Source organism: Cebus imitator, unplaced genomic scaffold (assembly GCF_001604975.1).
Source record: "Cebus imitator isolate Cc_AM_T3 unplaced genomic scaffold, Cebus_imitator-1.0 Scaffold340, whole genome shotgun sequence".
Taxonomy (NCBI): domain Eukaryota; kingdom Metazoa; phylum Chordata; class Mammalia; order Primates; family Cebidae; genus Cebus; species Cebus imitator.
In genome coordinates this window covers 484279-511044 of record NW_016107655.1, presented here as the reverse complement: position 1 = coordinate 511044, position 26766 = coordinate 484279, and the positions used below count along the sequence as shown (strand labels likewise).

Sequence of the window (26766 nt, the reverse complement as noted above, 5' to 3'; positions counted from 1 at the left end):
CACTAAACTTTTTCCAGTTCCTAAAGTGCTCTATGCTACCTTTAGCCTCTTGGCCTTTATACATTTTCCTCTTTTGTCTGTAACATCCTCCTCTCTCCTCACCTTCATTCACCTGCTTAGTACCTTTTCTCCTTCAAGTTCCAGTTTGAACATCACTCCTCCAAGAAGCCTTCTCTGACCCATTAGGCTAATTACCTCTGCTGTGTTTTCTCCTGTATGCCCTTCATCGTAGAATTTACTGTACTTTGCTCTTAAGGCTGATTTAATTATTTATCTCCTTGTCCACCCCTCCTTCCCCGACAAGGTCCACAAGCCACATGGGGACAGTCTTCTCGTCTGCTGCTATTTACTCGGCAAGCTTAATGCTTGATAGTTAGGAAATATTGAGTACATAATAGGTCCTCAGTAAATCTATTGCTTATTAAATATTCAGATATCTTGACCCACCAACCCTATTTCTGGAAATTGGTCTAAGAAAATGCTATGTAAGACACTGTGGAATGAAAGTGTGTATGATGGTAGAAACAGGGTGCTGGACAGTGTTAGGCTTGAATCCTGACCCTATTATTTGTGGCTTGAATCCTGACCCTATTAGTCTGAGGTTCAGTTTTCTTCTTTGTAAATTGGGGGTGTTAATAGCTGCTTCACAAGGAAAGAAAGGCCGCTGAATTAGACACTGATGGGTTTTGAAAGAGAAGTTTCCAAAAAAAAAAAAAAACCAGATGACAGAAGGGTAGACATATTTTACAGAATAATTAAGGCATAAGAAGGATGTGAGAAAATAGTACAAGAACATATAAATCATTAGTTCAAGAAAATTGAGATTGAGGAGAGTGAGGTGAAATAAGCCCTTGAGGGTGTTTTGATGAGAGGATATTTGGGCATTTTCATAGCAGAAGGGAAGGAGCCAGTGCAGAGGAAGAGAGTGAAGTTAGCCAAGAGGTTCACCGAGGTCCTGAGGAGACTGTGGAGATGGGCTCACACACACAGTGAGGGGAATGTGGTTTCCTGAGGGACAGCAGCAAAGGAAGGTTTGAGCTACTGAGATCTTTTTGAGATTGTGAGAGTAGAACTTAAAGGAGTTATCAATGGATTATCTTGCTTATAAGAATAAAAAAACAAAATGGAATAAGACATTTGGGAAAAACAGGCCTTCCTGCAGACAGTAGGAAAAGTAGGGGTGAAAATATTTACCACGAAACGTTGAGAGACCCAGTGAGGGTGGAATGAAATGTCAACATTCATCATTCGAAATGGTGACAATAGGCTTGGATTTTTGTTTGCTTCAGCTTTACTCACAGATCAGAATTGAAAAACCATGTGACTGACTTGATAGAGGCTTAGATATTGGTGTGGTGGTCAGTGTATGGGATAGGTCAGCATTATGGCTGTCAGAATTGCCTAGATTTAGGGCAGGAGTGGAGTGAGGAGCAAATCGGAACATACCAGAGCAAGCTGCCAATGTCTTTAGCAAATGATGAGATATATCCTGAGAAACTGAAGATAATGGCAATAAGACTGAGGAAACAGGTGTTATAATCAGATGGCCTCATCTCTGAGAGAGGAGTGGTGCTGGATGGGACATCATTGAACAAGGGCTTTTAATAGCAATGGAGGAACATGAGAATGCCAAAGCAACTATGCTGAAAACAGAGGTCAAGTAATACAGACATGTTGGCACATTTGTATGTGTATATGGCCAGTGATTGGGTCTCTGTATACTTTTGAGGCTCATTCGTAGCTTCTCTCTCTTAGTTATAAGTCAGTTGAGTTTCAGGCTTCTGACATCTGAGCCCAGCCACAGGGAAGTTAGGCTAAGTATCCAGGGCTGAACATGTATTCAGTTAGCAAATATTGATTGAAGGCACAAGGTTTTAGGCATTGTCTACTGGCTGAAGACTTAAAGAGGAAAAATGTATGGATCCTGCCTTTAAGAAACTCAAGGTTGAATCTTGGGGATATGTATTCGTACTGTAGATTCTCAGCTTTACAAGGATAATGAGAGAAAACTGGAACTTCCCACTGTTAAGTCTCCTTCTTGTGAAACAATTAAGAGTTGGCCGTGGAGATAGGGAGTGGGAGAGCACTAGTGAAGAAAGTCTGAATGTGTTAGTAAAATTTTGGAATTAAAGAAGCAGTTTGACAAATTTTGTTATTTTCAAATAACATGCTATGGCCTTAGACTTATACATTTTCCAGCAAAGATTCTGGTGAATTTAATTGATATGATGTGGAATCTGGCTAAGAGAGCCTATTAGCACTAGCTAAAAACACTGCTTACAGTTATGGGTAGAATTTCATGTGGAACTCCCTACTCTAAGGAGTAGGGTTGTGAAGTATCTTGTATATACAGGACATATCCTATATTTAATGATTTTGTCCTGCTTCCTGTATTGCCTTTTTCAGAATATCCTAAGTGTCCTGTATTCTGTTTTTTGTTTTTCCAATGAATTACAGAAATTCGGCAGTTAGAGCCATTTGTCAAATTTATCTAGGCATCCTGTACTTTTATTTGCTAGATTTGGTGGCCCAACTAATGAGCCACCCAAACCCTACAATCTTCCATGTTTCAGCCTTCTCTGTAGTATCTCTCTTATAAGGTGAGTGGCTATCCAGCCTAACAGGCACTCTTACCTCAGGAATTTCCCAACACTGAGTGACAATCTGTCTCCCTGAAATTTTTACCTGCGGCTCCTGACATCCCTCTTTAAGATCATACTGAATAAATGTAATCCTTTATTTTACAGAAGTTCAGATATTGAACTTACTGCATTATAGGCCACCTCATGTCATAGATTTTTAACAAGCTTTCAATGAGCCAAACCAGTCGTGTGCTGGTAAGATTTGTACCATTTAATTTCTTTGGTGAAAATACTTCTGCCGCATTGAAGATGCCCAAATGAAGTTGCTGAACTGAGAGTTGGGAACCGATGTGCACATTGCACTCTTGAGATCTGGATGAGTGGACTGCAGTGTATCAACCCTTACGTGTTTCTTTTTATTAAAATTTTTGCTGCTTAATCATGTTTCACTCTACCTGAATATTAAGTTGTTACTTACGTTTTGAGGGAAAGAATTCTACATATATACCACAGGTAGATTTGACAAGAGGAGGTAAGAGACTATGGAGAATGAAGGAGAAAGTAGGGTAAAAAATAACTCCTAACTTACTAGGTATTGCTGTTCAACAGGCTAAAGAAGAATAGCTTAAGGGAGAAAAGGTAACAAATTTATATATTAATTGGGCAAATATTTATTGAGCACCAGTCCATCCCTGGCACAGACACTTCTAGGTATTGAGGACAGATAGAGCAGGGAACACATCAGATAAAATCCTTGCGGAGCTGATATTTTCTTTTTTTAGAAATGGCCCCTTGAATAACTCTCTGTGGGACTCTCTTTGGAGTCTGAACTTTCTGATGAGTAATCTCTTCTTCTTTCCAGCTTCAAGCCATAGGACATTTGATAAATGCCTTTCTAGTACCTTGGACCACACCATTAAAGCCCTCCATCCAAACTGATTTTTTTTTTCTTGAGACAAAGTCTCACTCTGTTGCCCAGGGTGGAATGCAGTGGTGCTATCTCAGCTCACTGCAACCTACGCCTCCTGAATTCAAGCAATTCTCCTACTTCAGCCTCCCAAGTATCTGGGATTACAAGCATGCACCACCACACCCAGCTAACTTTTGTATTTTTAGTATAGATGGGGTTTTGACATGATGACCAGGCTGGTCTTGAACCCCTGATCTCAGGTGATCTTCCTGTTTCAGTCTCCCAAAGTGTTAAGATTTCAGGTGTCATAATCAGATGGCCTCATCTTTGAGGGAGGAGCGGTGCTGGATGGGACATCACTGAACAAGGGCTCTTAATAGCAATGGCGGAACATGAGAATGCCAAAGCAGCTGTGCTGAAAACAGAGGTCAAGGGCTCTTGACCACCGTGCCTGGCCTCAAACTGATTTTACATGGTGCAGTTTCTACCTTCTGCAGAAAGCCTTCCCTGAACCTACCTTACTTCTCCACTTCAAATCTGGGTAACTCTGGTTCCCACAGCAACCTGTGTAGTCATAAGACATAGCCCTGGTTTTTCTGTGTTATACAGTATGTATCTCTTTACTTTCCTAGCATATTGTGTACTTCCTGAGGGTGTTTCCTCAGCAAACTCCATCTTAAATAGATGAGGCAGAGCCATCCACAGCTTTTCCTTTACCTGAAGTGGAAAAGTCCAAGCTATATTTTCAATGTAAAATGTTCATTTAAGCCAGTCAAATTATTTTACTTTATATTAAAACAAAAATCCCAACACAAAGGGAGCTCCTGAAATCTGCCTAGAGGAATTTTATTCTAATTAAACACACACATACGTTTTTCAAAGTTCATTATAAAGGCAATGCTTTTGAACTTCCTAATAGTGACTTTATTCCCTGTTTTACATTTGGCTTACTGCTAGAAGACAGTTACAAGGATAGACAATGGATCCAAGGACAAGCATTTACTTGGGAGGGAAATAACACAAAGAAGTGTATCAATTGATGTCTTTGTCAGTCATTCTGTGACCAATCAGGAGCAGGGACAGCTTTGCTCTAGATTCTGGCGTCCAGTAAAAACCATCTCTAGAAACCATCTCATCTTTATCCATAATGGTAATAGAGCACGGTGTTCTCTAGACGTGTAGATCTGCCACATGGCAAAGCTATAAGACTCTTAAGAATGCCATTTGAACATGATTTTTTTCTTGCAAAGTGAACAGTTTCAGCAGGACCTGTAAGTTTGCTTAGGTTTTCTGAAGATACCAGCATTAAAGACTTACACATTCCTTTTGTCCTCCTAACAGATTTCATAACCACACTCTCAACATTCCAATAAGTTTTGAACTTGGAGGCACTTAGCACATAATTACATTTTTAATTTTGTTTCAGTCTGATATGTAACACTTGCTTCCTTCCTTTTTGGTAGAGACAGGTTCTCACTATGTTGACCAGGCTGGTCTTCAACACACTAGGCCTAAAGTGATCATGCTGCCTGAGCCTTCCAAAGTGCAGGGATTACAGGTGTGAGCCACTGTGCCTGGCCTATACTTCCTTTCTTACATCAACTTTATTTTTATTTGTTTATTTATTATTTTTTTGAGACAGGGTCTCACTCTATTGCCCAGGCTGGAGTGCAGTGGTACACTCTTGGTTCACTGTAGCCTTCACCTCTGGGGCTCAAGCGATCTTCCTGCCCACCAAACAGTGGGACTACAGGCACACACCATGTCCATCTAACTTTTTATATTTTATGTAGATACAAGATTTCACCATGTTGCCCGGGCCGACCTCCTGAGCTTGAGTCATCTGCCTGCCTTGGCCTCCCGAAATGCTGGGATTATAGGCGTGAGCCACCGTGCTTGTCCTTAAGTCAACTTTAAAGTCTACATCTCTTATCACTGGAGCTTCTAGAAAACTCCATCATGTGGTGCTCTCTTCCCTGATGTGTTGTGACCAAATATCTTGTTCTCATCAGATGACATATTTGCTATGATGTATATACTTCAAGAGCTACTATATGTATTACATGCATCAAATCTTTCTGTGAAGTTTGATTTTTGTTTCTTTAAAAGGAACATAAATGTTCCAGGACCAAGGGACACAAAAGGGTTTTTCATTTTTAGTTCTGTAGACTTGTATATTTTAACAGAACTATAAAAACAGATAGTAGCAGTTTTCCAGTGAAGAAAACTTTCCAGATGTCTCCACTGTATCTCCTTTCTTTGCCTCTCCTTGAGAGAAGGCTGGAACTGATGGGTAAATTTGCTCATTAGCCTATTCACATCTTTCCTTCCTTGCTCCCACCCTAGATTGTGGGTTTTTTTTTTAAATCTGTTCCACTTCAGACATTTAAAGAACAGCCTCACCTAATCCTGCTCAAGCAAAATCTCGAGTCCTTAAATAAAAGTGGTCCTGTGTGGCCAGTCATATAGTTCATGACCACTCCATGAACTTTGACCTAAGTTTTATCTCTCATTATATTTTGGCACTGATACCTCTTTACATTAACACTGAACAACAACAATAACAAATACTGAGCTAAGTATTATGGCAAGTGGGGGCAGGGCCAGGTGAAGAGGTAGGAATTGCCTGAAGTTGGGGGTCCATAAAACATACAATTATCACCCAAAGCCTATTTTCCCCAAAGCTGGGGGTAATGGCCAAAGTACATTCTCAAAGCATGATCTGCCCTGAGAAAGGGCAGCTACTCTTTCTGCAGAGATCTCTGTGCACACTAATCTGTACTGTCCTCAGTACCTTGATGGCTGCTTGTGATCATACACTCTGTGGACCAGTCTTGAGGGATCACAGGGGCAACCAGCTCAGCAAACCTCTCCAGAGGACAGCTGGGGCTGCAACCAGGTAGGATTAGGGGATATGGCTCGTGCTGCGTCTCATTCCGATAGTACATCTCCACAAAGTACTCCCTGGCAGAGAAAGGTAGAGGAGAAAGCTCTGTTAGTTCTGTGTTGAACTGCCACTGAATTTTTTTCCACCTGGACTATTACGTGCTGGTTGAGGGACCAATGGAAAAACTTATGGGAACTAGGAGATTTTAGTCTATTTACATGTGTAAATGGGGAGACTGGGGCAGGCAGGACAGATTTGCAGCGGGGAACAGGAGGGCTGGTTTGTTAGGGATAGGGACATAGGAGGTAGGCACCAGGATGCTAAATCAGAGGAGGTCATGAGAAGTGATGGTTGCAGGGAGCTGAGTGTGACTTTGAGCCTTTGGATAAGTGAGAAGCAGGTGAGGGTGTTGGGTTTTCCTTCTCCTCCTCCCTTCTTTTTAGTCTTCTCATTTGTTCCATTTTTTCTTTTCTTTTTTCCTACCTGAATAGTTCTTTCAGTCTTTCTTCTGAATGTATCTCCCCTCTCTTTAACTAGGCCATAAATATGGAACTGAATAACATAAAACATATATGTTTGAATATACAGCAAGACCTTATCAGAAAATTATCCATTAGAAAAAAGCTGTGGGTATGTGTTCAAGTCCTTACATTGTGTCATGTTAAGGAGGGCTCTCTCAATGCCTTATCTCAAAAAACAATGTATTATTTGAGAAGGTCCAATGGTATAAACTAACCTCAGTTCAACCAGCATGAGTTGCTTATGGAATCCATTTGCTAATCAAGGAGGCAGGAGGGGAACTCAAGTAAAATTTAATGATCTTTCTTTTGGCGGTAACCTTACAATGGCAATGTTTGGGTGTCATTATAAACAAGCCTTTTAAAACATCACTTTAAAAAGCCATATAAACATAGTAACTGTAAATATTCACTTATATCTATAAAAGTTGTAAAAACTTCCCTAATATTATATGAATGGGTACTTCTATCTTAGAATAACTTTTTCAGTAACAGCATCTTCTATCTTAAGATGATAAGGCCTAGATGTCCAATACTCCATCAAGCTCCATTATTCTCTTCCCATAGAACTGAATTATGGCTCAGAAGTGACCACATTTCCAAGACTCCCTTGTACCTAGGTGGGACCAAGTCACTAATTTGAGCCAACAGAAAGTGAACAGAAATGATGTGTCCCTTTTAGGCTTAAGTAGTTGATAAGCAGGTTGCTGCCTCCACCCTTTCATTCCTTTCTACAAGCTGCCTGCAAGTGAGCACAGCACTATTGAAACTGTAGGGAATGACCACATGTGAATCACATCTGTTGACCAAGGACACCTGCACTGTACTGTTAGATAAGTGTGAAATTAATTTTTACTGAGTTAAGCCTTCAAGAATCTAAGGTTCATCTGTATAGAAGACAAAATTACCCTTATTAGTGAATATATCTGGGAAACAATTTTTAAAATACTCAACATTGGCTTTAGTGTTGAAGACACAAGCTAAAGATGCATACAAAGAGTTTAGGTAAAAACGTTTTATAAAATGTAAAAGTGAAACAAAGCAATATTAATGAATTATTTTATATAGTCTACAATTTTAAATCTCTGTATCTAACTTAAAATTAAATCTTTAAAGAATATTTATGGCTACGTTTTCTACAACCTGAACGGTTTACATATTTAAGATGGTTGGAAGACTAAAATATTCTTCCTTTCTGTCTCTCTCCATATCTTCTCATAAGAAAATGTGAGACCACCTCACAGTCAGGATCACCTCATAAGCAGGCTTAGGCAGAATTTGTTAACTTGAAGCCTCCTTGTTTCTAATTTAAAAGCAATCAAGTTTAACCTTTGATATTTCCCTGGAGTGCCAATAAAAGAAATCCTAATATAACAAATTGGAATTGACCTTTACGTGGCCCTTGGTTAATTTTTTCTGTATGTCACTGCCTTTCATTTGAAGAAATACTCCATAGTTGATTTGTAATATAGATTTAATTCAGGGTGTTAAGAGAAGGAATTCAGTGGGAGAAAATGCTTCTGTGCACTAAGAAAGCAAGCCCCAGACCCCTGGGGTCCAGAAACCAGAGAACAGGGAGGTACAAGTAGAGTCAGTAGCTTCTCTTGTCTTATCCCAAAGGAGATAGTGCCTGCCACTGACTGGAGCTGATCCTGGAATTTGGTTGACTTATTAACTCTGTGCCCAGAGCTGGCCTTCTGAAGGGCAGACTTGTGCTGGGCTTGTTATTAAGAGAGGGTTTTATGTCTCTAGTCCTGTTATTTCCATTTTCTCCTCTATTTGGTCAATCTCCATTTTGTGGGTCTCACCTCTCCACTCTGACTCTAGATATTTGAGAGCAAGGTTAACTAAGACCATATTTTAGTTCTAGTTCACTGTGCCTGGCACCCAGTTAGAGGCTCAGTAAAGGATGTATCTACCCTTCCCTAGCTGTGCAGAACTCACTTTCTTTGTAAGCAGTAAAGATATTGGTTGAGAATGAGGTCTCTGTGCTGTTACTTTTTTACTCTACAAATTCAGGGGCCAGAAAGCTACATCCCAGACTACAAAATTTGCAAAATGAAATACAGGGCCCATTGTTTAAAAACTATTACAATTTAAAGATGGCAACAGCAGATCATTAAAACCAGCATGGGCTCTTTTGAGCACAGATCCCCATGTAACTGCACAGTCAGGTTGGTGTGCAGCTATTCTGAATGCCTTGAGGGAAGGGCAAGATAGATCTCCCCGATCAACCCTGAAACAAACTCTGGGGTCATTGCCTTAACTCAGCCCTTTCCTTGCTCTTATTCCACTAAGAATATCCCATGAAGTCTGGCGACTTGTCCCAAACACCTCCTTCTCCTCCTCCCAATGAGAATGCCATTGTCACTGCAGATAAACATTTTTGGTATGACCTTGGCTGTGATAATCAATTCTTTCCAGTTTTTCCAGGACATTCGTGGTTTTAACAATGAAATTCACATGTTCTGAGAACACCAGATTTCATGGGTCAGTTCTGGGTGAACTGGGAATTTGGCCACTCTCACTTTGACCCTTTTATGGGTTCAAGCTAAGCCGTGGTCATCTGGGGAGGGCCACACCGGGTTACAAAAAGGTAAACACCAGTTAGAAGTTGTACTTTAATAATCTTGACTGTGTACACGAATCATCAGAAGGCGAATGAATATGCTTGAATTATTTAATTGAAAAAATTATATAACCATCAATACATTTTTCTCTTGCCAAATATATATGCAATACATGCATACTTCTTAGAATACCTTAACCTTTTAAAAAATGTAATTTCTGTTGCATAGGCTATTTCTCAAATTTTTCATCTACTGTATATGTTATTTTCCAGTAAAAGTCTTCATGGAAAAGAAAAAAGAGACATGACTAGCATCCTATTACTATCATTCTTCCCTTTGAATATAAAACCAAAGACAAACAGGCATGCAACCCTTAACCCAAAATAATAATAATGAAACCTAAGGTCCAGTGATACTGGTTTTGAAAGGCACTTTGTCACTTACCCCTTCTCAAAGTACAATTCCATCAAGTGGCAAGAAGCATAGGGAGGAAGGAGTCCGTTGTAAATATCCAGTGCCATCTGTAGGCCACTCACAGTAGTGTCATGCTATAGAGATTTGAAACAAATCATTTTATCACCTGTTCAGATTCACATTCAGTAGGTATGAAGCACTTGTAGAGTACCATGATGGCTTCTAATTCAATTACATTTCCCATGTGCCCCACCATGGCTTAATAAATAGAGAAGGAAATAACTAATTTTGGTTGAGCATCAGCTGTGTACAAGGCAGTATGATTTAGATATCTATCATTATTTCCATTTAAAAATGAAGAAATTGGTCAGGTGTAGTGGCTCATGACTGTAATCTCAGCACTTTGGGAGCCTGAGGTGGGCGGATCACTTGAGGTCAGGAGTTTGAGACCAGCATGACCAACATGGTGAAACCCCATCTCTATTAAAAACACAAAATTTAGTCAGGCATGGTGGTGCGGACCTGTAATCCCAGCTACTCCGGAGGCTGAGGCAGGAGAATCCCAGGAGGCAGAGGTTGCAGTGAGCCAAGATGGCACTACTGCAGTCAGAGGGCAACAGAGCAAGATTCCATCTCAGTAAAATAAAAAAAAATAATTAAAAAATAATAAGAGATGAAGAAGTTGAGACCCAGGAAATCAAGCAACTTGCTTAATGTCATATAACCCCAAAATGGAAGAAAGTAAATTTGAATCAAGTTTCCTTAAGTGCTGTGCCTTTTTGAAATATTTTGAAATACGTTAATGCTAGATTGTCTTTTTCTATAGATTAGCATCATCTGTGATTTAAGGTTGTGGAAGAATATACGAGGTTTAAATGTTTAGGGAAGATCAAATACAAGGAAGTATAGGGTACAGTTTAAAAATAATTGTAAAGCTAAATGTTTACCCCAGAATGGCTGGAAGGTAGAGGGGAGTGGTTTTCAGTCTCCTTTCTGCCACTGATTAGTGATCTAATCTTAGGCAGTCCTCAATTTCCATATCTACAAAATTGGGATAACATTTGGCTGCCTAAACTGTGTGTGCACATATTCAAAAGGGCCTAGAAGTAAACTAATAGAGAAAAAAAAAGAGGAGCTATGGATATGACATGCTGGAAGTCACACCACAAGTGTGAAAACTAGAAATCAGATTAACCACTAGAAAAACTGGCAGAATTGACTAATTCCAGGCCTACCTGAGGCTATTTCCCTTGTCCATACCATTTAGGGCTCCTGATAATAGACAAACTTCTCTGTATCTTCAGTCACCTCTTTTACCTTCTTGCATAAATGAAAACATGGCTTTCTTTCTCCAGCCACACTGAGAAACATTTCTTCATGGAGACAGGAATGAGAGGAGTCATCATGCCATGTCCTGTTTCCCTGCTTATCCCAGACTCCATGGGCAGCTATTTGAATGTATAATACAATTGTAGAATTTGCCCCCAACACTGTGTCTCTCCCTGGCTTCTCCAATATGAAAGCCCATTCTAAGATCTCGTGCTCTCTTTTATTTCTACTCCAAAATGTAGCTCTAACTTTGAGTTGCAGTCCTTCTTCCCTTTCCTCCTTTTATTCCCTTTGCCATCTGGAGTTTTCTGCTTGGATGCCCCATGGTATTTCAAACCCATTGTCAAATCAGTACATTTACCTGGTCCAAGACCACCTCCTTCCTGTCATTGAGAACTGAAAGCCTGCCTTCATCTGGGGCTTCACCTTCCACATCATTGACCTCCACCCACTTCCAATTCATCACTGAGAATGCACACTCAGTTTTTCTTGTAACCTGACTTACCTCTTTTCCTCTCCTGTTGCTTCCCTAATTTTAGGGAAATTTTTAGGCCACACCCCCGTTTTTCTAGACAATCACAAAAGCTTTCTACACCATATCCTGTTCCTAACATCCAGTCATGTTACAAAATAATTAATTTCCAAAATGCTGCTCCTATCCTGTCACCCTGCCCTGCCTTCCCTGAGCAAACACTAACAGGGGGTTCTCCCTAGCTTCCTTGCTTCTTTCTACAACTAAACAAAGAAGCGACAGGACAAGATGGCCCTACAGCTGCCATCCAGCATAAACTTCTGACACTCTATATAGGGGCTGTCTAAAAACTTTCTGTAATGATGGAATGTTGTATATCTGTGCTGTCTAATTCAGTAGCCACTGACTATGTGTGGCCATTGAACACCTGAAATGTGGCTAACATAACTGAGGGACTTAATTTTTCATTCTACTTAATCATGATTAATTTAAATGTAAATAGCTACTTGTGGTTACTGGGTTCCATATTGAGCAGCACAGTCAGCATCCACTAATTTGGTACCACCTTTTCCACGCAACATTACTGGCTTTCCACCTCTGTCCTAATAATTCACTTGCTTTGTCCTACTAACACCTTTCATCTTGATGTGTTGGATGTGCTACCTTGTCCCAGAAGCTTTTCTGTTTCTCTTCTCCACCTGCTTGGAACACAAGGGATGGCTAGCTTGTCTGAGGTGCCAAAGCACTTGGCTGAATGGCATTTCCATACTGTTTTGTATGGTGTTTATATTTGTCTTCTTGTTAGCATTAGATTATAAATCCCTTAAAGGCCAGAATGATGCATTTAATCCTGAAAGCTTTGTGTAAGTGCCTACCACATACAAAGAGATGGGAAAATGAAGATAAAGAAGATGAGGTCCCATGCACCAAGAGATCACACACTTGAACAAATAGATGTTAAATGAAGACAAAAATACTTACTGCAGAATACATGATAAGTTTTTTGTAGTTTGGCATCTCAGTTGCTCTCTTCATGTGATTGATGATTTCATTGACCAGGACACCTTAAAGGAGATAAATCAGTAACTAAGCTGAAGCAAACATAAGCTTCTATTTTGGTTCATTAGCTTTTTGTCAATTCATAGTTGGGGACTCTCCCCACCATGACTTAAGAAGAGGGGCAAAGATCTAATTTTGTTGAGCAAATGCTCTGTGTTAGATAGTGTGATTTACATACTTTTTTCTTTAACTGAATCCTACATTTCAACCCTCATTTATAGGTAAGGAATCTTAAGTTTAGAGATATTAAGTGACTCACATAGCCAGGTAAGGAAAGGTGGTTTGGCTCTACCAAATCACGTTTTGTTAAAGGTCTGTGGTTAGGAGGCTGATAAGCTTGGATGGAACTTCAGACGGCTTTTTCAGATCATAAAAGAGAATTTTTAGCCCATGTTCTTCTCCAGAGCAGACCTGAAATGACAGCACGGCAGGTACACCTCTGTTTTCACCCCTCTTGCTTCTACTCTCTGGCAGTCAGACCTGAGGGAGGCCATGAGAGAAAGCAGCTCTCTGGATGTTTGTACAGGTCATGGACTATTCTCTGTGGACCATTTCTCCAAGTTACCCTAGATGTCACTGCTGGGGGGACAGCCAGCATCTTTAGCTTTCATTTGAGGTTCTGTCTGTCTTCAGTAGAGGAAATGTTTTGCTCTTCACACTTCACATCTGAACACCTAACTGCTGTTGCTTCTGAGGTGATGAAAGGCAGATGCAGAGCGGACTTTATCCTATTTGTAGGCACTGAAGGCAGTAAGGTACCTTGTGGTGCCAAAACAGATCCTGTTTTAAGGACACGTTGCTTCAGAGATGTCTATAACCATCTGGTGTGTCTGTTGGTCTCTTTACCCTGCATGTGCTCTCCTGGGTTGAGAATGACCAGTGCGGGGTGGGGGCGGGGGTGGGGAGAGAGAGAGAGAGAAAGAAAAAGAGAGAGAGAGAGAGAGAGTGTGTGTGTGTGTGTGTGTGTGTTTTATAATGAGCAGGCCACTGATATTAACAGATGGACTATAATCTCACGTTCTGTAGCCCACTCAGCAAACACATACTGAGCAGCTATGATGGGCCAGATACTATGCCAGGAGAATCAGACCTGGTCCCTGTCCTCTAAAAACTCATAACATAGTAAGAAGAGACAGGTCTGTACACAAGTAAGTATAAAAAAGGGTTAATTAAGGAGGTAGGTGATCTGCTCTTTCTGTAGATGCTGGAATTTCCTTGAGGATGAACAGGAAAATCCGAAGTACATGTCTAACAGGCCTAAATCCCTTCATCTCAGAGAGGGTTGCCCTGTGGAATGCCCTGTGGAATGTGGACCTTAGCTTGATTAGCATGCCATGTTGGTGCTAAACTCTGTGGCCAAGCTCTTGGGAGCCATGACAGACACCTACAATCAGCAACTTGCCCTTTGTCAACAAGTGCCTTTTGTTCAGGCTGCAGTTCTGGTAATGAATATATCAATTCTTGGTTCTGGGATGATTACCCCCTTATCACAGGATTGATTAGGGGTGACTATCATGACTCTCCTCAGGCTCTGGCATACCAATATTCTGTTATATAAGTGGGGAAACTGAGGCTCGGAGTGGCTCAGCAACTTAATCAGATTATACAACTTGTAAGCAGATAAGGAGGGCTTTAAATCTAGCATGTCCTGCTTCAAAACCCTTATTTGTGATCATTAGACCACACTATAGTGGAAAGCTAGCTTTGAAGTTATGTGTTGTATCCTTTATTAAATCTTCATAAACTAGACAACATATCATTTATCTGAAGATATAAACTTTGCTTCCTTCACTTCTAGTCTACAGCAGAGGTTGGCAAACTTTTTCTGTAAAAGACCAGAGAGTAAATATCTTAGGCTTTGTGGGTTATAAAATCTGTTGCAGCTACTCAACTCTGCGGTGATAGCATGAAAGCCACAATAGACAATACATAAATGAATGAGTGTGGCTGTATTTCAATAAAACTTTATTTACAAAACCAAGTAGTCGGCTGGATTTGGCATATAGGCAGTAGTTCGTCAACTTATGGTCTAGAGCAAAAAGAGCTCTCTTTTCACTGATATGACCAGTCATATGGTCCTAAATTTGCCTCAGGGACTTTTTTGGAGTGTGTGTGTGTGTGTGTGTGTGTGTGTGTGTGTGTTACTGCACAGTGTCATCCCTGAAGTTAAATGATGAAATAAAAATTCCACACTGGGAATAGTAGTTCATGCCTGTAATGCTGGCACTTTGGGAGGCCAAGGTGGGAGGGTCGCTTGAGCCCAGAAGTTTAAGACTAGCCTGGGCAACATAGGAAGATTCTGTCTTTGCAAAAAATTTTTAAAAAATTTAGCTAGGCATGGTGGTACACGCCTATAGTCCAGCTATTTGGGAGGCTGAGGTGGGAGGATTGCTTGAGCCTGGGAGGTCAAGGCTACAGAGGGCCATAATCATGCTGCTGCAAGCCTGGAGGACAGAGCGAGACCCTGTCTCAAAAACAAACATATAAACAAACAAAAAATAGAAACAAAAACAAAACAAACTAACAAAGAAAACCTGCAAAGGTCAGAAGATGGCCCTGATGTTTCCACACCACTCTTTGTCACCTAGACAATGTGGGTTTTCTGTGCAGGACTGTGTTCAGCTGTGTCATCATTCAACAAGCATGTAGCTAACAAATCTCTCTTGCATAGCCAGATCTGAACAATAGTCTGAGCTTGTGTTTTGGCAGAACCACACAGGAAAAAATTTCCTGCTTAACAATGGCGCTGGACTTTTTCCAGAAAGTAGGACAGCTGGTTTCATACAAGTGCCAGCCTGTAGAATCTAAGATCAGAGAACATCTCAGAGAAGGACTCTTACAGAGTCTAGTTTAATCTCCTCATCGGGGAGTAAAACAGAGATCCAGAGAGGGGAAGTGGCTTCTCTCAAATGTAGTCTTCTGGTAGCCAAAGGGAAATAAAAAAGGAAACAAGAGAAAAATGGAGCAATTCCATTTTTTATTCATATATACACATCCCTACATCTAGTATTAGACTGCTGTCAACTCTTATCTGGCATAAAGCTTGTTGGGAGTTTATTCAAATACAGATCCTGATTCAACTCACTTGGGGGTGGGTCCTGAGGTTCTATATTTCTAGTCAGGTGGTAGTTGATGCCAATGCTGAAAAGTAGGCTGCACTTTGAGTCGTGAGGGGCTAGATGCCTGATTCCACCATAACTAGGTTGGGGGAAATAAATCAAGAGTCCACTTCCACCATCTGATGGGGCTTGGGAATGAGTTACACTGCTGGCACCTGGTGGGCTCGAAATGAGGCTGAGTGCTTATGTGGCTTCCAAGGCACCCTCTACATCTTTTGTTGTTACGATTGAGCTTCTTCCTGGGTTCTGCCCACACACACAGCCTGTATCCTGCCTGGTAATTTTTCCCAACAGCCCATGTTCCATCTAAGACTCCTCTCTGGAGCCTCTCCCTTCCTCAAGGGCTACATCTCATTGCTCATGTGTTTAATATGAAGTAAGGACTTACACATTTCTACCATGTCTGTCTCTGTGCCATACAATCAGGATTTCTATAATAGCAGGTCTATAACATCCTCATGTCATTAATGGCCACTGTCCTAAATTTTTTGCCCCAACCTACTTTATTCATCTCACATGAATTTGCTCCTGATCATCCTGGTTTCATACCTAATTCTCCTGGTTACAGCTTGCCTCACTCTTTGTACATGGTGTGCGGCCCTGCTTTTCTAGCTATAATTGACTCCTTTTCTGGTCAGTGATTTGAATTCTTTCCCTAGTTAAGTAGCCTTAGTGAATATCCTCCCAGTTTGGTCCAGCTCTAGCAGGCTTTGCCTCTATGCATTCTCTTGATGAATTTGTTCTGATACTGTGATGAATAGTGTCTGGCAATGGCAGGAATCATGATGCGATTGCAATTATCTCAAAATGCCTGGAATATGTGTGTTAACCTGACTTGGACCGTCTCAGGGTTTTAGGAAAACAGGCCACTTTTGTTATACTTCACACTTGAGAGATTCCCCCATGGGCCACAAGACACAGTTGATTTTCATGCAGCTCAGACATAGATCCTTGATTCTTTGATCTCGAAGGGATGGAAAGAATCATTTAGCTTTAGCTTTCATTTTCCAGATGAAAACTAAGGGCCCAAGTGAGTGATAGTCATAATTATAATAACATATGATGTTTATTGACAGTGTATTATATATCAGGTGCTGTTTGTTCTAAGCCCTTTGAATACATACATTCGTTTTAATCCTCACTGTCTATGAAGTAGGAATCACTAATATCCCCATTTGGCAGAATGGAAGCTGGTACAAGGGTAATTAAGTGAACTGCCTGAGGTCACACAGTTGATTAGTGGAGGGACTGGGACTCAGACCCGGATCATTCAACCACAAATCCAGTATACTCCTCTCATTTTTTAATACTTACCCCCCTGGAGCCTGGATTTCTCTTTTTGCTTGTGAATTCCATAGAGGGACAGGAGGCACAATTCTGACAATTCTTTCAACTTAGTCATGGCGTCCTCAGTGGCCCAGGAGGGTAAAGTGAAATTGTGAACACTCTGTAGCAAAGAAAAAGGAAGAAAAATGTATGTGTAGTTTTGCTTATGACTGTCCTCTTTGTTGACTTATTTTATCCTTTTTCACCCCACAAGAACTAGTAGGGCTAGACTTTCTTGTCCTGCCATTTCTTTCTAAGAGAATTTCATGTTGTGATAAATAGTGGTATTGACATTCAGAAGAGAAGCTTATATAAATGAATTTGTCCTTTCCTACTCAGTCCATAGCTTTTGGCTTAACTCTGGATCAGTGGGTGGCTCATATTTTGTAGAGTAAGGGTGCAGTATGGAAATAATATCTCATTCCTTTATAAAAGGGTTAGAAATCTTTCTATGAACCTGACAGAGTTAAATGTTTTCTTAAAAGCTGAATGAGTTGCTGAGCACAGTGGCTCATGCCTGTAATCCCAGCGCTTTGGGAGACTGAGGCAGGCAGATTGCGAGGTCAGGGAATCAAGACCATCCTGGCTAACACAGTGAAACCCCATCTCTACTAAAAATACAAAAAATTAGCCCGGTGTGGTGGTGTGTGCATGTAGTCCCGGCTACTTGGGAGGCTGAGGCATTGAGAATCACTTGAACCCAGGGGGCAGAAGTTGCAGTAAGCTGAGATTGCACCACTGCACTCCAGCCTGGGCGACAGAGCAAGACTCTGTCCCCCCAAAAAAGATGAATGAGCTGCCTGAGAGGCCAGTTAGGAAAGGCAATATATTTCTGGAGCCGTCAGTAATATATTCCCCCCTACCCCCATCAGAGTCTAGTTTGCTGACTTTTTTTTTTGTTTTTTTTTCGGAGACAGGGTCTTGCTCTGTCACCAAGGCTGGAATGCAGTGGCCATCACAGCTCACTGTAACCTCTAACTTCAGGGCTCAAGCGATCCTCCGACTTCAGCCTCCTGAGTAGTTGGGACTACAGGTGCATGCCAACACAAGTGGCTAAATTTTTTTTTTTTTTTTTTTGAGACAGAGTCTTGCTCTGTTGCCCAGGATGGAGTACAGTGGCATGATTTCTGCTCACTGCAACCTCCGCCTCCTCAGTTCAAGTAATTCTCCTGCCTCAGCCTCTCGAGTAGCTGCGATTACAGGCATGGGCCACCACACCCGGCTAATTTTTGTATTTTTAGTAAAGAGGGGGTTTCATCATGTTGGCCAGGCTGGTCTAGAACTCCTGAGCTCAGGCAATCCATCCTCCTCAGCCTCCCAAAGTGCTGGGATTATAGGCATGAGCCACCGCACCCGGCCACACGTGGCTAATTTTTAAGTGTTTTGTAGAGGCAGGGCCTTGTTATGCTGCCCAGGCCCATCTTGAGCTTCTAGCCTCAATGATCTTCTGCCTTCAGCCTCCCAAAAGTGCTGGGATTACAGGCAGGAGCCTTCACACCTGGCTGTAGTTCACTACCTCTTGATGAAAGCCTGCACCTTGCATACAGTAGGTACTTGGTAAATGTGTATTAAATTAATGAATAAGTACAAACAGGGCAGGTAGAGACCTTGTGCCAATATTTATTACCCATTAGGAAGAGTCAATTAGGAGTCCCTCAGTTTCAAGGACAAGATTGAGAGAGAGAGAAAGTGAGTTCATGAAAGAGGAGACCAGGGTGGAGTGACCTACAAAGGAAATAAGTGAGAGAGATTTGGAAAAGAGATCACATAACATGGCCACGTTTTAGAATAGCTCAGTTCAAACTGTAGCAAGGAAGAAAAAAAATCAAGACTGGAATAAAAATGTGGGCTCTTGTTTTCACTGAAGAGTCTTTTGGAAGGCCAGTGAATTTTCACTGAAATAGATACTGATGATAAAGTGAAAATATGGGAAAGTAGCATGTGATTGGGTCAATTAACTCTAGGATGGATGGAGGCAAACTGTGTCATCTGTTATTAAGATAGAACTATGGAAGTAATTGCTGCCCCCTAGACTCTTATGATGACCTCAAAGTTAGAAGTCAACATGAATTAGGTGGGTGGGTAGTAACAATTTTGCCCAGTATTTAGTGAACTAATTGGGAAAACAGGAATAGAGAGTACTCCTTTTGGCCAGAAGGTGGAGCATGGTGATTGAAAAACACCATGTAACCTTGAAAAACAATCATAATTTATCTGGCCACAAAGGATACTTCAAATGCATGGCAAAGCAAGAAAGAAGTTCTTTCTTAATAAGCAAATACAAATAGACTGGCTTATAGTTTGCTTGTTTATTTTTATTTTTATTTTTATTTATTTATTTTTTTTGAGACGGAGTTTTGCTCGTTACCCAGGCTGGAGTGCAATGGCGCGATCTCAGCTCACCGCAACCTCCGCCTCCTGGGTTCAGGCAATTCTCCTGCCTCAGCCTCCTGAGTAGCTGGGATTACAGGCACACGCCACCATGCCCAGCTAATGTTTTTTGTATTTTTAGTAGAGACGGGGTTTCACCATGTTGACCAGGATGGTCTTGATCTCTTGACCTCGTGATCCACCCACCTCGGCCTCCCAAAGTGCTGGGATTACAGGCTTGAGCCACCGTGCCCGGCCATGCTTGTTTATTTCTACATTCAGAAATCAGGTAATTTTCCCTCTTCCCTCCCTCCCTCCCTCCCTCCCTCCCTCCCTTCCTTCCTTCCTTCCTTCTTCCCTTCCTCCTTCCCCCGCTCCTTCCCTCCCTTCCTCCCTCCCTCTCTTCCTTTCTTCATTTCATTCATTCATTTATTTATTTAGAGACAGAGTCTCACTCTGTTGCCCAGGCTGGAGTGCAGTGGCAAGATCTCGGCTCACTGCAACCTCAGCCTCCCGGGTTCAAGCGATTCTCCTGCCTTAGCCTCCTGAGTAGCTGGGACTACAGGTACCTACTACCATGCCTGGCTAATTTTTATCTTTTTAGTAGAGATGGGGTTTCACCATGTTGGCTAGGCTGGTCTTGAACTCCTGACCCTGTGATCCTCCTGCCTTGGTCTCCCAAAGTGCTACGATTACTGGCGTAAACCATCACACTCAGCCTCCCCCATCTTTCTTTATGACAACATTGCCTTTTCATCAAGACCCAGGACAGGAACCCAGCATTTTTGAGTGGCTGCAAAATAAATAAGCTCCTACTGAATCCAAGGGGGAAAAAACCAAAGTGGAAACTCATGGAAGAAAAGCAATTTTGCTTGTAATTTTCTAAAGGACGCAAACATAAATAATACTAGAGAGAAAAGAGAAGTCAGGATTTTTAAGTTAATATAAGAAAGTTGTGAATTATGTTTCAATGTCAAAAGAAGCATAAGTAATACATTCATAAAGAAGTAGAAGAAAAGATACTGATCTGTTTCAAAATCAGCATAAATCATAAAATCATATTGCAAGTTAACCTTTGATTTTTTGTCTTTTACCTCACAATACAAAGGGTCGTAGACTTTACTCCAAATTCCAAAAAGGTCCTGGCCATGGAATCCTGAAAGTTTTGGCAAGGTAGCTATAAAATCCTGAAACACAAACAGAGAAAGGAAAATTCCTACACAGGTTTCTCAGATTCAGCACTATTGATATTTTGGGCTGCACCATTCTTTGTTGTGGGGAGTTGTCCTGTACATTATAGGTTGTTTCACAGTATCCTGGCCTCTACCCACTAGATGCCAATGGCATTCCTAATCTCCCACTTGTGCAACCCAGACTGTCTCCAGACATTGCCAAATGTTCCCTGCGAGGCAAATGTGCCCCTGTTGAGAAACGCTGTTCTTCACAGAAAAATGCACCAGTAATACTGGTTACGATGATGCCATTCCAAAGAATTTTACAAACACGAATTGATTATTCCTTATTATTACTTTTAAAATGTAGATAGATGCTGGCTGACTGCCACATGTTCCTGATTTGTGCTGGAATTGGATTGAAGTGTACTGCCTTAGATTATTTTTAGAAGTGGGTAAAGTGTAACTCACATGTAAATACCTCCAGGTGAGAAAGGCACACATATTTCAGGCCAACGCATCCAGGAAAGTTCAACAGAAATAGGACTTGGTCTTCGGCTATACATATAAAAATTGGATGGAATGCAAATCTTTTGCTAGGTTCTGTATGATTGTTGGCTTGTCACAATAATGAGACCCAATGTTCGGCTATCTGACTGCTGAAATTGGCAGCCATTTCTGGAAAGCCTTTTTGAAGATATTGTCTGTCTGATGGATGAAATTTCTAGGGAACTGCAATTTGCCAGTATTAACCCCAATAGATTTTCATAAAATAAATAGAAATTATTATTATAGAGCTCCTGTTGCCATCTCCTCAAACATAAAAGCTCCAGGGCCAGATCAATATCATAGAGGAATTCTATCAGGCTTTTCAAAGGTAAATTATTCTAATGTTATTTCAACTGTTCTGGAGCATAGAAGATGAAAGAAAACTTTCAAAAACTTCTTATGAACTAAGTGTAACATTGATACTGACAAAGATTGTCCCCAAAATAAAACTATTAGTTCAATGCCACTTGTAAATATCAATGGGAAAGTCCTAAGTAAAATAATAGGAAGCAAATTCAACGTCACATAAGAGGAAATGGGTTTGATTTGAGAAATGTAAAGATTGCTCAATACTGGTAAATCTATGAATGTAATCAATCATTGTAATTGATCCAAGGAGAAAAAATAATTTGATTATATTTGAAAATGTTAAAACAGTCATTCAGAAGGTTTAACAACCTATATTGATTAAAAAAACCACTCAAGAAAATAAGAAAGGTGGGTATTTCCTTAACTTGATAAAAATATATCTGTTTTGGTTCAAAAGCCAGTATGCTTATTAGAAAAACTCCTCTGAAATCAGAAATAAGACAAGAATACCCACTACCAACACTGCCCATAACATTATACTGTAAGTAGTGGCCAATGCACATAGGCAAAAGAAAGAAATTAGAGGCACACTGTTTTGAAAACTGGAGATACACCATTATTATTTGCAGATATTATAAACCTGAAACAAACTTAACAAAAATGTAAAGACTTATATGAAGAAAACCCTAAAACAATCTTTAAAATAAAACAAGTAGGAACATGTACCATATTCTTAGAAAGGAAGATTTGACAGTAAAAAGCTGCAAATTCTCCCTAAGTTAAATAAATTTACTATGATCCTAACGAAAATGCTAAAAATTAAAAAATACTTTTGGAACTAGACAAGCTGACTCTAAAGTTCACAAAGAAAATTAAAACATAGTCATGGAAGCTCAGAAAAAGTAGAGCAATGGCGGATACTAGCCCTTATATATTAAAGCATATTATAAGGTCTTAATAATTAAAACCCAAATTTTGGCTAATAAATTAAACAGAATAAAAATCACATAAGTAGACCCCACACACATGGGGATATTAATATATAATAGCTTAAATAAGTGGGAAAAGTGAACTATTCAATAAATAATGATGCGGCAATTAGATAATCTCTGGGAAAAAACTTAAGCAGGATACATACTTCATACTTCCTACCAGTATGAACTGTAAATAAATTCAATATATAAATGTAGAAATGAAGCTAAAGTGGAATTAGAAGAAAGCATTACACACTTCTTTATAACCTAGGGTAGGGAAAGCTTTTCTGAATATGACTCAAAATGTAGAAGCCATATAAGAATAAATTGATGCAGAACCTATATTGCAAGAACACAGTAAGCAAAGTCAATAGAACATTTTTTTAAAATGCCATTCATTATCTGTGATATTGTGATATATATATTTGATTTTCATCTCCATTTTCCGCCAAACAACTCCTAAAATCCATGGAGTCTCCAAAGTATGGCTTTTTGCCTGCTAATAACTGATTGATGGCCGGCAGTCCCTGGCCAGCTTCAAGATGAGGGCCGGTCACCAGAAAGCAAGGCCAGGATTAGAGGGCTGGGACTTTCCCTCCTACTTTAGAACCTCTGGGGAGGAGAGGGAGTTAAAAGTTAAGTTGATAGCCAATAGCCTATGTCTTAATCAATCATGGCTATGCAATGAAATCTCCATATAAAGGCCAAAAGGACAGGGTTCAGAGAGCCTTCAGACCGCTGAACACATAGAGGTTCCTGGAATGTGGTGGTCCTGAAGAAGGCAGGCAAGCTCCTTGTAATATCCTTTGTAATAAACCTGTAACTGTGTTTCCCTGAGTTCTGTGAGCTGCCCCTGCAAAATTAATCGAACCCAAAGAGGAAGTTGTGAGAACCCCCAACTTAAAGCCAGTCTGTCAGAAGTTTGGAGGTCTGGACTTGCGTCTAGTGTCTGAGGTGGCAGGTTGGGGGTGGCCAGTTTACGGGCCTGAGCCCTCAACCTGTGGGATCTGATGCTATCTCCAGATAGATGGTGTCAAACCTGAATTGGAGAACAGCCAGCTTGTGTGCAGTACAGAACTAGCTGCCTGTTTGTGGGAAGAAATCCCCCATGTTTGGTCACAGAAGTCTTCTGTTTGTGTTGATTGGTGTTGTTGAATGAAAAAAATAGGAAAAAGTATGTTGAGTGAGTATGTTTTTCACACACAAAATATCACAGCCAGAAATGTTAAAATATATAAAAAAAGCTTCTAAAAACTTATAGTAAAAGGAAAATCAATCATCCAAAAGAAAATTAGTCAAGGGATATTGATATAAAAGGAAATACAAATGGCATTTAACTGAGGAGAACACACGGACACATAAAGGGGAACAGCACACACTGGGGCCTCTGGGAGGGTGGAGGGTGGGAGGAGGGAAAGGGTCGGGAAAAATAATCAACGGGTACTAGGCTTAATACCTGGGTGATGAAATAATCTGAACAACAAGCCCCCATGACACACATTTACCTATGTAACAAACCTGCGCTTGTACCCCAAACTTAAAATAAAAGTTAAAAAAGAAATAACCCCCCCAAAAAACCCAAAAAATGGCATTTAACTAGAAGATACCCAAACTCACTCATCACAAGAAAAAAGTACTATAGTATAATGTTGCATAATAGTTATGATAGTGAGCTTCCTTGCCTTATTCCTAATTTTAGAGAGGATGCTTCTAGTAATATTATTTTCTGCTCATCAGATTTGCAAAAATCCCCAGAGTGGTCCACATACTGTTGGCAAGGTTGTGGAGAAATGGGCACTTGCATGCAGTGCTGATAGAAGTAGAAAGTAGTAAAATCTCTTTGGAAGGTAACTTAATATTTCAAATTGACCCAGAATGTCTACTTCTGGGATATTATCCCACAGGCATTCTTGTGAAACTATTTAGACGCACAAGGTATTCATATCTTCTGTTTGTAAAAATGAAAGATTGAAAAATGACTCATATTTCTATCAATAGGGGCTGGTTAAATAAATTATGGCATAAATATAATATTACACATTTGTAAAAAAAAAAAAAGGGAAAGAAAGCAAAGAAGGAAACTCTTTGCATATAGACATAGAAATATTTCCAAGATACTTTGTTAAATGGAAAAAAACAAAATAAAACCAAGGTGCTCAACCCTATGAATAGTATACCACTTTCATGTAACAAAAGGAGAAACTATCAGAATATATTTTTATGTTTATATATGCATAAGAAAATTGGAAGACTACATAAGAAAATAATGCTAGTGGTTACCTATGGAGCTGTGGAGACTTCCACTGTATTGCTTTTTGTATTTTCTAATTTTTGGACAGTATGAATGTATTATTCATTGAAAAGATATTTTAAAAAGTACACAGCATTTTATCTAGCTTTTGTATTGTGCCGAAAATGGGTATTTTGCAAAATAGAAACATAGAAACAAAAGGGACTGTCTGTATATGAAGACAATAGTCCCAGCCCCTTAATATGAATAAGGCAGGTGATTTTAGATTTGTATTTATTCTCATCCAGCTACTTACTTACTCCTGGTTCCTTTCAAGACAATGGGTAAAGGATTCAAAAGGACTGGCTTGTCTATTGGTTTGTGAATCCTGTACAGGGAGTGAAAGCCAGAAGCGATGACTTCCCTCATTAAATATTCTAACCCATTGCTATAACCAGCCACTGACAGATGCATTCATCCCATACTTTTCAGAAGCCAAAGCTTTATCTTGTGTCTTGGCCCTCACGCTCAAGTACACCACTAAACAAAACTAGCTTTTAACCTTGTAAGGGCGCAGCCTCTTCTGAAATTCTTCCGATTTCAATGTCTCATTCTCAAGTTCTTGAAAACGAGGGCAGTTCCTGAAAGGCAGGTATAGCAACTGAGGAAAGAGAAAAATCAAAAAACCTTTATGAATCAGAAGAACTTTGCTAAAGATGCTGCAGCAATATTTTAAACCTCATTAGGTCCAAAGCAACCTTAATAAAAGATTCACATGTGTTTTGAGATGAGTGGAAATTCCAAAATTGAGGAGAAAGAATGAAAGGATCTGTAGGTCTTAAAATAGTAGGATATGTATTCAGAACTGAAAATCCTTTTTTTCTCCTTTCATAAACTTGCTGTAATAGGACTGTGCTGTTGGTAAATATTTACACTTCTCTTCTCGATCTTCCATGCAAATAACTGTTATCTTACTTTCTTCCCAATCCCTTTCATTTCTTGCACTAAGTGCATATCTGTACACATGCACACCCCCCCACCCCCGCAACCCATGTACGTATGGGGAAATGAATTTGATCCTGGAAAAAATCTTAAGTCAATTAACCACTCATTGACTTCAGTTTTTGCAAATTTGCAGACTGTTAAAATAAGAGTACATATTAAATACTTAGAAAAATATACTTCAAAAACCTGTTGTGAGGACAAAGTGATCATCCTAGAATTAGTTAAAATTTGACAGTGTTTTGTAATTAAACTGTAAGCCACAGGTTTGTGGCTCTCAAGTTTATTTTGTTGCCCTTACTTTCCATCTGTGGCTAGTCCTGTATTTCTAGCCCTTGGTAGAAGTACAGGCAATTGTCAGGCAAGCTATTGTCAGGCCAGTGCCTGAAAGCACCGCTTAATCACATGCACATAACAGTGAAGAATGTATACAGGTTTCTTTTATGTCCTTTAAGTCTAAATTTGCATGCACGGCTTTCAAATGTTTCCATAGGAGAAATTACATTGTTGAGAGAAACGGCACAAGACTATTCATTACAGGCCTGGATTTTAATTAATTTGGATGTTTCTCTTTTTCCTTAAATTTAACATGTACAGGGCTAAACTTGCATGTGTTACAAGAGCATTCTGGCTGTCCCTGAAGCCACAGGCTTAGGATCTCTGCATAAAACTGTTCCCTGCCTTGAACACTCCCCAACTGACTCCTGCTCCTCCTCTAGCCATCGTTCTCCAACCTCTATCATTAAGATGAATTCAACTTCATTTTTAACCCTTCCCTCTTTGTAATTTTTCCTGCTTTTTCCAATGACAGAATTTATCAACCTACTTCCTAATCACTTTCTTTATCTTCATAGTCCCCTCCCAGTCCTGGCCACCATAACTTGTGTTTCAACTCCTGTGAGAGTTTTCCATTTGGTAAATCAGCGTTCACTCTTTCAGCCATCCTAATTCATTCTTCACACAGCAGTTACACT

The 26766-nt window shown here is 40.1% G+C and overlaps 1 protein-coding gene across 2 annotated transcripts in view; it reads right to left on the bottom strand.

Moving 5' to 3' along the window:
- ACP3 (acid phosphatase 3) overlaps positions 1–26766 on the bottom strand; it is a 50322-nt gene that overhangs the window by 4388 nt on the left and 19168 nt on the right. For both annotated transcript variants that reach the window (XM_017505693.2, XM_017505694.2), the window contains 6 exons: positions 25353–25451; positions 20651–20743; positions 17175–17307; positions 12664–12746; positions 9912–10015; positions 6287–6456 (listed from right to left, as the gene is read on the bottom strand). In XM_017505693.2, coding sequence (XP_017361182.1) covers positions 6287–6456; positions 9912–10015; positions 12664–12746; positions 17175–17307; positions 20651–20743; positions 25353–25451 — 682 coding nt within the window. The remainder of the gene's footprint in view (positions 1–6286; positions 6457–9911; positions 10016–12663; positions 12747–17174; positions 17308–20650; positions 20744–25352; positions 25452–26766) is intronic.